This window comes from Eulemur rufifrons, chromosome 6, assembly GCF_041146395.1.
Source record: "Eulemur rufifrons isolate Redbay chromosome 6, OSU_ERuf_1, whole genome shotgun sequence".
Classification (NCBI taxonomy): domain Eukaryota; kingdom Metazoa; phylum Chordata; class Mammalia; order Primates; family Lemuridae; genus Eulemur; species Eulemur rufifrons.
Window position 1 is genome coordinate 97,510,922 of NC_090988.1, and position 11,584 is coordinate 97,522,505.

General features: G+C 56.6%; 1 protein-coding gene across 3 annotated transcripts; it reads left to right on the top strand.

The window, feature by feature from the left end:
- Positions 1–276: 276 nt before the first annotated feature.
- Positions 277–11,506, top strand: PYGM (glycogen phosphorylase, muscle associated). Of its 3 annotated transcripts, XM_069470217.1 has the most exons (20): positions 277–519; positions 1,549–1,650; positions 1,744–1,822; positions 1,911–2,014; positions 2,383–2,514; positions 3,871–3,982; positions 4,074–4,156; positions 4,574–4,717; positions 5,036–5,128; positions 5,346–5,492; positions 5,699–5,862; positions 6,194–6,308; positions 6,895–6,996; positions 7,341–7,488; positions 7,776–7,834; positions 7,959–8,100; positions 8,513–8,720; positions 10,797–10,931; positions 11,160–11,226; positions 11,357–11,506. In XM_069470217.1, the coding sequence occupies exons 1-20, from the start codon at positions 277–279 to the stop codon at positions 11,504–11,506; spliced, it is 2,529 nt and encodes an 842-aa protein (XP_069326318.1). The 3 variants fall into 3 exon arrangements, with proteins under 3 accessions (XP_069326318.1, XP_069326319.1, XP_069326320.1); XM_069470218.1 differs by lacking the exon at positions 1,549–1,650; XM_069470219.1 differs by lacking the exons at positions 1,549–1,650; positions 1,744–1,822 and having other exon boundaries at positions 1,994–2,014.
- Positions 11,507–11,584: the final 78 nt, after the last annotated feature.

The window sequence follows — 11,584 nt, forward strand, 5'->3', positions numbered from 1 at the left end:
ACAGGGCAGTGAACAAGCCAGGCTGGGTTGGCCTGGCCCTATGGAGCTGGTCCCTCCCTCCCTTCTCCTCTGCTCACCCCAAAATAGATCCCTGAGCTGCCAGGCCAAGACCCTCCCATTGCAGGGGGAGGCGGGGCATGCCGCCCAGAGCCAGGCTTTAAATCCCCTCAGGGCTGGGGAGCTCCACTCCCTGGCTGGAGGCACCGCTGAGGCCACTGTCCCCTCGTCCGTCCGTCCGTCCATCCGTCCATCCGTCTGGCCTGTCCTCCTACAGCCATGTCCCGGCCCCTGTCAGACCAGGAGAAGAGAAAGCAAATCAGTGTGCGTGGCTTGGCCGGAGTGGAGAATGTGACTGATCTGAAGAAGAACTTCAACCGGCACTTACACTTCACACTCGTAAAGGACCGCAATGTGGCCACTCCGAGAGACTACTACTTTGCGCTGGCCCACACCGTGCGCGACCACCTTGTGGGCCGCTGGATCCGCACACAGCAACACTACTATGAGAAGGACCCCAAGGTGCTGCTAGGGACACCCTCGGTGGGGTATGGGCTGGGAGATCTGGATTAAGTGGCTGTCCCTGGTCACTCCACGTTCCTGGGGTTGGAGGATCCAGGAGTGCCAGGTGCCAGGGGTGCTGGGACAGCCCAGGGGAGAAACCTGGGGTGGGGGCAGCTCACGGGGCTCCAGTCAGATAGGCTGGTTGCAAAGGCCCAGCACCCACTCAGAGAAGGGTAGAGGGCCTGGTGGTGGGCAGGACGATGCCTATGGCCTGGGTTGGACCGGGGTGGAAGGACATGTCAGTCATGGGATGTATTCCTGATGTGCCTGTGCAGCAGGTGGGTGAGGCTGGGGCAGCTGAGGCGGCAGGGATCAAGTGTCTGGTGGGATCATTGGTAAATGTCAGCAACCCAACACCCCACCGTGGGGAGTGGGGGAGGGGCAGGCAGGCAGGGCAGGGAGGGGACCCAGGAAACAGGGAGACCAGGCACTATCAGCATCCTAGCTCCAGGTGCCTCCGGGTCCCCCTCTTGGACTGAGGCTTGAGGGCCAAGGGAACTGGGCTGTGCGAGCAGGGGAGGTGGTAATGGCTAGCCCTGAGTCACTGTGTGACCTTGAGCCAATGACTTTTTTCTCTGGGCCTTGGCCCTGTTCTCTTGGGGAGTACTTGGAGGTGCTTCTCTGTCCTGACTCCCAGATGGGCTGTTGGGAGGCATGTTCATGATGGAAGGGTTTCCCACCTCTCCCGAGCACCTCCATCTCTGAGGTAGGTATAGCCAGCTCCACTTTCCAGATAAGGAAACTGAGGCCAGAGAAGAAAGTGATTTGTCCAAATTCAGAGGAATGCTGGGACCAGAAACTTACCTGCTGGTCCCCAAAGTCTGAGATGGTTCCTCTGAGTGGGGAGGAAGAAGTTGGGGACAGGGATGGGACATGCTGGGGCCCAAGAGTAGGGCAGGAGGGCGAGAGGTCCAGGCCCAGGTGGGCCTGGTTGAATGTTGGTGGGTGGCTCTGACCCACTCCCTCCCCCTCTGTCTCCCTGGGCAGAGGATCTACTACCTGTCCTTGGAGTTCTACATGGGACGGACGCTACAAAACACCATGGTGAACTTGGCCTTGGAGAATGCCTGCGATGAGGCCACCTACCAGGTGTGTGGGGGTGGGGGGTGGGGTGAGCCTGAGGGATTGGGGGATTCCCCTGCCGGCACTTGGCCCTGACCACTGCCACCCCTCCCCCTCCAGCTGGGCCTGGACATGGAGGAACTGGAAGAAATCGAGGAGGACGCAGGGCTGGGCAATGGGGGCCTGGGCCGGCTGGCAGGCAAGTGCACAGGGCTGTTGGGGGTGGGGTGAGCAGAAGGGTTCCTTTGTGCTGGGTCCCTGACACCCACCTCCCTGCACACCCCCAGCCTGCTTTCTGGACTCCATGGCGACGCTGGGCCTGGCTGCCTATGGCTACGGGATTCGCTATGAGTTTGGGATTTTTAACCAGAAGATCTGCGGGGGCTGGCAGGTGAGCAGCCTTGGCCCTGACCTTGTGGGGCCCAGTCATGATGGAGAGGACCCCCATTTGGTTATCCATCTCTGGAAAGGTCCAGAATCAGCCCAAAGCTCTGCAGAAAGCCTCCTCGCCCCTTACCCATCCCCCAAAGCCAGCTGGTGACCGCTGGAACAGGTGGTCCACCTGTGGACTTCTTGGGACACATCATGTCCCAGTGAATAGCCTACCAGACCAGGGGCCAGCCCACCTCAGGGCCCTTAATTCACACATAGTAGGGGGTACACCAGGGCCACTGCTCCTGCTCTGCCCTGCCACCCACTGTGGCATGACCACCAGGCTCTGACGTGGCTCCCTTCCTCCCTGGCCTGCCTTGGGTCCAGATGGAAGAGGCTGATGACTGGCTTCGCTACGGCAACCCCTGGGAGAAGGCCCGACCCGAGTTCATGCTGCCTGTGCACTTCTATGGCCGAGTGGAGCACACCAGCCATGGGGCCAAGTGGGTGGACACGCAGGTAAGCATGAAGCCGGGGGCGGGGGGGGGGGCGCCCAGTGAGGGGAGGAGGCTCCCAGAGGAAGCAGGAAACAGGGAAAGAGTCAGGAGGTTATTGGACCGAGTGCTGTTTTACTACCGAGGACGCTGAGGCTCAGAGAGGCTAAGTGACTTACTCAAGGTCACACAGCTGCAGCCAGGAGAGACTGGAGGCAGGGTCACCAGGGAGCCAGGCTAAGGGCAGAGCCTGAGAGGAAGAGAGAGGCTGCCCTGCTCCGCAATGCCCCTCCCCTGACCTGGCTCCTCTCCACAACACAAGACTCATTAGAAGACCAGCATGGTGACTCAATTCTGTAGCAGCCCAGAAAGGGGAGCAGGGGAGAAATGAAAGCCTTGAGTGAGGAATTCCCTTGTCACAGAGCAAGCCAGGGGATCGTAAAGCCAAACCAGGTGTCCAAATCCCAGTTCATTCATTCCTCCTGCTGCGGCTGCAGGTCACCAGCCTCCAGATGGGCTGCACGAAAACCGTTAGGCTTTCAGCACTGGGCATTCGTTTACTGTCATCCAGGCTAAGGCCCTGTGGGGCTGCTGGCAGTGCGTGCCAGGTGCACATGGCAGCCTGGCTCAAGCAGTCTGGCTAGAAGGCACTGCCACCTGGCTGTGTGCTCTTGGATCGGTCCCTTCCCTCTCTGGGCAGCAGCTCTGGCTGTGCTCCAATCAGGGGTGACTTAGTGTGGGGAGGGAGGGCAATGCCCCTTCAAAGGGCTCCCTTGGCAGAGCGCATGTGCCCCGCACTGTGGTACCAGGCGGCTGTTGGCAGCAGTTATTGACATTTGTTAATTGTGGGGAGGCAGGGCCAGCATTAGTCACTGCTAATTAGCCCTGTGGTCAACCAGGCATAAGACCTTTGAGTGGACTTGACCTCTGTGACTACTTCAGCCTGGCCCCAGATTCCCCCAGCCCTCTCATGAGTCCAAAGTGTCTCTAGCTTTTGCTCAGGCCAGGGTGGCCAGCCCAACCCCCTCAGTGCAGAGTGGCCACCAACAGAGCCCCACCTTGGGCTCTGGGTGTGTCACTCTGCTCCTCTTATAATCTTTGCAACAGTCAGACAAGGCAGGGGTTATGGCGTCTGGGAGAGATGCTGGGGAGTGTCTTCCCTATAGATGAGGTCCAGAGAGGCTATGGGTTTGCTCATGGTTGCCCAGCTCGTAAATGTCAGCGCTGGGACTAGAGCCGGGTTGGGACTCGGCAGAGTGCAGGGACAAAGTCTTGAGTCCTAGCTTTGAGGGGAGGGGGGCCCCATGAGTCAGATACAGGCAGATACCAGGGCTGGCACCCTTGGCAGACCGTCCAGCTCCTGATAAAGTGTGCCTTGCAGGTGGTATTGGCTATGCCCTACGACACACCCGTGCCTGGCTACCGCAACAATGTTGTCAACACTATGCGCCTCTGGTCAGCCAAGGCACCTAATGACTTCAACCTCAAGGACTGTGAGTTCATCCGCTGATAGCAAGCCGCCCCAGCCTGCCCACCGGCCACATTCAGCCCAGGCCTGACCCTGTCCTTACTTTCGTCCCGCAGTCAACGTTGGTGGCTATATCCAGGCTGTGCTGGACCGCAACCTGGCGGAGAACATCTCTCGTGTCCTGTACCCCAACGACAACGTGTGTCACACCCTGGGCTGGAGGCAGAAAGCCTGAGTCCTTGGGAGAGGGTCAGGGAGAGCTGGGGAGGGACAGGTGCTGGTGCCCTAGTCACACCTAGGGCATTTTGCTGGCCTTGTACCTTCTGTCCCCCCACCCCAAGTTCTTTGAGTGGGAGGACACCTGAGTCCTGAGGGGAGGTGGCTAGGGAAGGGAACTTGGAAGCACTGTCCCTTGGTGGCACCCACAATACTCTTGGTCCTTGTGTCCCACTCTTCCTGATGCTCTTCCCTACCACTACTTCTTGGTGGGAGAAAGACCCCTGTGTGCTGGAGGTGGGGCAGGTTCAGGGCCCAGGGGGCCTGGTCTGGCCACACCCATAACAGCTCTAGGCCACGCCCCAGCCACCTTGTCTCACCTGTCCCATGCTGTCCCCAGTTCTTTGAGGGGAAGGAGCTGCGGCTGAAGCAGGAGTACTTTGTGGTGGCCGCCACCCTCCAGGACATCATTCGTCGCTTCAAGTCCTCCAAGTTTGGCTGCCGTGATCCCGTGCGCACGAACTTCGATGCCTTCCCAGATAAGGTGCTGTGTCTGTGGGATGGGCCACGCTCTCACCTGGACAGTGTGTGCCATCGCCTCTCCCCTCCAGCCTCAGCCTGCCCCACCCTGTCTCACAGATGAGGGAGTGCAGGCTTGTGACTTCTCAGGATCCTCAATCAACAGGCACACAACCTGGGCTTCCCACCCTTCTCCTGCCCCGCCACTGCCCCCATGAGCACCTGCACCCCCAGCTCAGCCTTACAACCATGCAGGGCTCTCTGGGGGGCTCTGAAGTGGCAAAGGACAGTGACCATAGTGCTTGGGTTGGAGCCCAGACTGACTTCCGGTCCCTTCCCACAGGTGGCCATTCAGCTTAATGACACCCACCCCTCCTTGGCCATCCCTGAGCTGATGAGGATCCTGGTGGACCTGGAGCGGATGGAGTGGGACAAGGTGGGCTTCGGGACCCTTCTACCTATCTGCTGCTCTCTGCTGCAGGGTTCCCTTCCCTTCCCAGTTTGGGGGGTGGAAGGATATGAGTGCAGTGAACAGACGGGCGTGTGAGACCAGAGGGGTGTGTCTGGAACCTGGCAGTGGCAGTCCCAACGGCCGCAGTACGTATGGAGAGCCATGGGGCTTAGGCCGAGTCCGCTTCCCACCCGTATGCTAGGCGTGGGAAGTGACAGTGAAGACCTGCGCCTACACCAATCACACGGTGCTGCCCGAGGCCCTGGAGCGCTGGCCAGTGCACCTCATGGAGACACTGCTGCCGCGGCACCTCCAGATCATCTATGAGATCAACCAGCGCTTCCTTAACGTGAGTCGTGATTCGGGAAGGTGTGGCTGTGGGGCAGAGTGGGAGCCCAGGCTAGAGGCCGGGAGCGGGGGCACGGAAGGGGTGTCCAGCCAGGGTCCCGAGACTGGCACAGTGGGTGCTGGGTTATGGGTGCTGGCTCCAGGGTTATGGGGCTGGGGACTGGGGTTCCTGGGTCCTGGTCCTAGCTCTGGACTCTCTGGACACAGCGGGTGGCGGCCGCATTCCCAGGGGATGTAGACCGGCTGCGACGCATGTCCCTCGTGGAGGAGGGCGCAGTGAAGCGCATCAACATGGCACACCTGTGCATCGCAGGTTCGCACGCCGTCAATGGCGTGGCTCGCATCCATTCTGAGATCCTCAAGAAGACCATGTGAGCTCCGCTCTATGGACCCCGCCCCTCTCACCAAGCCACGCCCCTGTCACTTATAGACCCCGCCCCTCACCTTCTGGCACTGACCATTCACGGTCTCCCGCAGCTGGCCCCTTCCACAGGTGGCGTAGCTCTTACAAGCACCAATCCCCTTCCAGTACAGTCCTGTCCCAAGATGACCTGGTCTTACACACAGCACCCTTCACCTTCCCCAGGTCTGCAATTCCCCAGCCCAGGCCCCTTTCAGCAAGATACCAGGCTAGGGGCCCCAGGGAGGAGGCCTTCATCCCACAGGGGTGAGTGGCGACCCTCGTCCAACCCCCTCCCGCAGCTTCAAGGACTTTTATGAGCTGGAGCCTCGTAAGTTCCAGAATAAGACCAATGGCATCACCCCTCGACGCTGGCTGGTTCTGTGTAACCCCGGGCTGGCAGAAGTCATTGCCGAGGTGAGAGGCCACTGTATGGCCAGTAGGGTTAATACAGGTCACTTCAGGGATCAGCTGGGTACGGTGGGGTAGGTGGCTCACTGTACCAGGGCTCCCAGCCCCCAGCCGAGGGCTGAAATCCATCCTGCCCTGACTTCCCTTGCAGCTGCCTGGAGGAAGGGGCACCACTTTCTTATTTTCATGAGGGTGCCCTATAGGTTAGTGGAGGCCCTGGCTTTGGAGGTGAACCTGGTGGGGTTCACAGTCCAATGGGGGGCCATCCATGGGTCACATCTGGAGTGACACTGGAAGGGGCAGATATCTAATAGAGGAGGTGTGAGCTCATGCCAGCATGACGAAAAGGCCAGGAAGCCAGGAAGGCCTGCAGGGGTCAGGGGGGGTCAGCCATCAGAGCTCAAGGATGGGAGAGGAGGCAGATGGCCAGGGATGCACCATGCCCCAGTCAGGAGACTGGAGGAGGAGAGGGGAGTGTTCTCAGAGCAGTCTGCTGGGCAGAGGTGGCTTGGCTGACCTGGACAGAGACCCCCCTGTGTCTGGAAGAAGAAGGATGGGGCGATGGTCTTGACTGAGAGCCATCTTCCCACAGCGCATCGGGGAGGACTACATCTCAGATCTGGACCAGCTGCGCAAACTTCTATCTTTCGTGGATGATGAAGCCTTTATCCGGGATGTGGCCAAAGTGAAACAGGTGGGGAGGGCTGCAACCTGGAACAGCTGTGCCAGGGCTGGCACATGGAGAGTGCTGGAGGGGCCAGATGACTGGGTTAGGGACGGCAAATGGAGCTCATGTCTCCTGCCAGCCCCAGGCCATTGACTGAAGTTGTCTGGAGTCTGAGACATCATCTGACCTCAAGGGAAGAGTGCTGACATTGATTAGCAATGTCTGCCCTGGTGCAGGAGTGGATGAAGGTAGCAAGTGAGCCTCCTGTTATCTACCTTCCTGGGCTTGAGTGAATGGAAAGACATGAGGACTGTAGGATTTCCCGGGGCTGAGGCCTATTGGTGAGCGTTTCCCCTCTTCCCTTCCTCCAGGAAAACAAGTTGAAGTTCTCTGCATACCTAGAGAGGGAGTACAAAGTCCACATCAACCCCAACTCACTCTTTGACATCCAGGTGAAGCGGATTCATGAATATAAACGACAGCTCCTCAACTGCCTCCATGTCATCACCCTGTACAACCGTGAGTGACAGGGACTCCACCCTGTCTCTCGGTTGTCCCCTCTGTGTACCTGTTAGCATAGCATATAATGCCTAATCAATATCTTCTTTGGCCTCATGACAACTCTTGGGTCATGGAATTATCCCCATTTCACAGATAGGCAAACTGAGGCTCAGAGAGGGAAAAGCGAGAGTCACATAGCAAGTGATTGTCCAAGTCAGGCCTACTGTCTCCCAGTTCAGCCCTATCAGGAGCTACTACCCAGAGGGAACAAGCTGGCCTGCTTGATCCTTCTCCGTTCTCCACAGGCATCAAGAAGGATCCCAACAAGTTTGTTGTACCTCGAACTGTGATGATCGGAGGGAAGGTGAGAAGCCGGGGCCCACTCTGGGCCTTTGATGTCCAGGTTGAGGCCAGCTTGGCTGGGTTGCAGGATAGGGGGTACAGAGGGGATTGGCATGTACGGCTGACCCCAGACTGTACCCCTACAGGCTGCACCTGGGTACCACATGGCCAAGATGATCATTAAACTCATCACAGCCATTGGGGATGTGGTCAACCATGACCCAGCAGTGGGAGACCGCCTCCGTGTGATCTTCTTGGAGAACTATCGAGTCTCACTGGCTGAGAAAGGTGAGCGCTGCCTGTGGAGGCTCTGCCTAGTTCAGTCCCAAGAGGAGGCATTAGTCTCCTTTTCCTGGAGTACTTGCACTTGAAAGAAGAATCTGGAGATGGCATGTTTAAACCATGAGGATACCCCTCTAAGGGTGGAATTTCAGGCAGTACAGGGTGAAATCATCAGGCAGACGGGCCTTGCCGGTGCCCTTCAAATCCCACTATGGAGGTAGGGGAATCGAGGTTGGACCCAGGTGTTCAAGAATCAACCATAGGTGGAGGGCAGTGGGGGTGGGGTGTGAGAGGGAGACTTGGTTGGTGAAGGCTGGGGGTTGGGGTCCGGGGGGCTCTGAGTCCAGCTATGCCGAGAGCCCCAGTTGGGGTGGGGCTCTTCCCTGAGTTTCCTTGTCCCTCTGCTGCTGCCCCACAGTGATCCCGGCTGCTGACCTCTCGGAGCAGATCTCCACTGCGGGCACTGAGGCCTCAGGGACTGGCAACATGAAGTTCATGCTCAATGGAGCGCTGACCATTGGCACCATGGACGGGGCCAACGTGGAGATGGCAGAAGAGGCGGGAGAGGAGAACTTTTTCATCTTTGGCATGCGGGTGGAGGACGTGGAAAAGCTCGACCAGAGAGGGTAATGGGGGTCAAGGACCCAAAGGTCATGGTTCATGGGCAGGAGGCACCAAGGTGTGCCTCAGTCTGCCAATATAGTTTTCTCTTCCTTTTCCTTCAATTCTGTGTTATTTCTTTCCCATCTCATTATCCTTATTTCCTGTAAGCTCCCTCAAGAGTTTTCCAGAATCCTGATGGCTGTAACTAAGACCTTGCCCAGCCTGTGCCCGCCTTCCCAGGCATATGCCTCTTGCTCCCAGCACTGCCCTCCAGCCTGGGCAACAGAGCGAGACCCCACTCTGTTTACTCTAAAAAAGAAACAAAACAACAAAAACAAAAACAAAACCCCACAGTTCTTCAGAGGAGAAATGCCATTTTCCTGGCATTAAAAAAATGTATTTTTATTTTTATTTTATTTTTATTTTTTTGAGACAGAGTCTGACTCTGTTGCCCAGGCTAGAGTGAGTGCCGTGGCGTCAGCCTAGCTCACAGCAACCTCAAACTCCTGAGCTCAAGCGATCCTCCTGTCTCAGCCTCCCGAGTAGCTGGGACTACAGGCATGTGCCACCATGCCCGGCTAATTTTTTTTCTATATATATTTTTAGCTGTCCATATAATTTCTTTCTATTTTTAGTAGAGATGGGGTCTCGCTCTTGCTCAGGCTGGTCTCGAACTTCTGAGCTCAAACGATCCGCCCACCTCGGCCTCCCAGAGTGCTAGGATTACAGGCGTGAGCCACCGCGCCCGGCCAAAAATGTATTTTTAAATATGATTTTTTCTTATTATAAAAGTAATACATGCTCACTAATTGGAAAAATACAAAATCAAAACCAAAATCACTGTCACCCATAATCTCATCGCCCAGATTTAAAGCCACAGTCCCCTTTTTTATGTGTGTCTATATATATATTTTTGTATATAATTTTTAAAAGTTGGGAACAACATATGTACAATTTTGAGTCGTGATGTTTTATTTAACATTAGAGATACATTTCCCATGTCATTAGTCTTCAAAAATACTTTAAATGTTTGTATAGTGTTCCATCCTATGAACATGTCACAACTTATTTGATCAATTCCATATGATTGGACACTAAGGTTGATTTCCTGTTTGTTAGTCTAAATATCCCTGTGATGAGCAACCTTTTAATATCTATGTCCACATCTCTGATTATTTCCTCTGATTATTAGAAGGGGGTTATTTTTGAACCAAAGAGTATGAGTTCTTAAGACTGGTGACACAGATTGCCATTCTGCTTTCCAGAAAGTTTCTACCAGTTTACACTCCCACCAACAGCTTACGAGAGCTGGCATCGCATAGTGAAAGGAACTTCTCCTGTGAGGCTTGACTAGAAAGTTCAGACCTTGTTCTGTGCAATGTTTTGGGCAAGGTCCCACATGTTAGAACTGGGCTCCAGAACAGCTCTGGCTGCGGGAGGGAGATTAGGCTGGAGAGGGCAGGGGGGACCAGTGTGGGCCTTGACTGGCACCATAATGCAGGGAGAGTCACCCACATTGGGGCAGCACAGGGGTGGGGATGGGAAGCGGTGGGGGAGTCCTTGGTTTCTGGTTGGAAGGGGCAGGGAGCGAAAGAGATGAGACTGACTTGTGCAGGGTTTCTAACCCCGGGTGGGGGTGCTGAGGGTCGGTTGGACAGTCTGCATTTAAGGGACATACCTGAGGACATACCTGTTGGCTCTTCCTGGAGCCCAAGGGCAAGGCCACGGATGGACTTGGGACAGTGGGGGAGAAAAGCCATTCACAGAGGAAACAAAGAGGCCAGGAGACGGGGGTGATGTCTGGGAAGAAGAACGCTTGTTTTGGGGCCTTGGCTGTAACACTTCCCTTTCTGTCCCCTCCAGGCCTCAGGTTCCTCATCCACAAAATGGGGGATGAAAAACTGAGCAAAGAAGGGAGGGACCTGCCAAGGAAGGACTCTCTGAGGGGATGTGGCTGCCGCAGGGAGGGCAGCCATGGGCTGGGCCTGGGTTTTGACCCTGGGGCTTGGTACTTGATTTGGTACTTGGTACCAGATTTCCTGTGGAGGAGGAGTGGGGAACTCCTTACCAGGGAGCTGACTACGGCTCTGCCCTGGCAGGTACAATGCCCAGGAGTACTATGACCGCATTCCCGAGCTTCGCCAAATCATTGAGCAGCTGAGCAGCGGCTTCTTCTCCCCTAAACAGCCTGACCTCTTCAAGGACATTGTCAACATGCTCATGCACCATGACCGGTGAGCTGGCAGCCATGCGTGTGGGGCTGCTGGGCTGCACTGGGCTCAGGTGGGGGTGGGGAGGATGGACAGGAGTCCTGGGCAGTTGGGGCCACTCTCCTTTGGAAGCGGCATCAGTCTCCAGGTCCTAGCTGTCCACTAGGGCACAGGATGGGCTTGGCCCTTGACTCATAGGGCTTATCCTGTCCCTTTAAAGGGGATGGCTTATGCCCGTCCTTTCCCCTCCAGGTTTAAAGTCTTTGCAGATTACGAAGACTACATTAAATGCCAGGAGAAAGTCAGTAACCTGTACAAGGTGAGGAGTCCTGGGTCAGAGGTTGGCAGGGCTTTGGTGGCCCTGACTAGGTAGAGTCAGAAGGTCCCCCCAACTTCCGCCCCCTCCCCCCAGCCCACAAAATGAATCCAAAACTTCCTTTGGCTTGTAGAACCCGAGAGAGTGGACGCGGATGGTGATCCGGAACATAGCCACCTCTGGCAAGTTCTCCAGCGACCGCACCATTGCCCAGTATGCCCGGGAGATCTGGGGTGTAGAGCCTTCCCGCCAGCGCCTGCCGGCCCCCGATGAGAAGATCTGAGCCTCCAGACCAGACCCCAAACCCTTGGCCCAGCCCCAGCTCCTCATGCAGAGGATGGGGTATTGGAGTCAGTTCTCT

Bases quoted from the DNA above. Each gene is read 5' to 3' on its own strand.
- PYGM (XM_069470217.1), top strand. From the start codon at position 277: ATGTCCCGGCCCCTGTCAGACCAGGAGAAGAGAAAGCAAATCAGTGTG. The intron at 1,651-1,743 runs GTGTGTGGGGGT...CTCCCCCTCCAG, and splicing joins GCGATGAGGCCACCTACCAG to CTGGGCCTGGACATGGAGGA. The intron at 2,515-3,870 runs GTAAGCATGAAG...TGTGCCTTGCAG, and splicing joins CCAAGTGGGTGGACACGCAG to GTGGTATTGGCTATGCCCTA.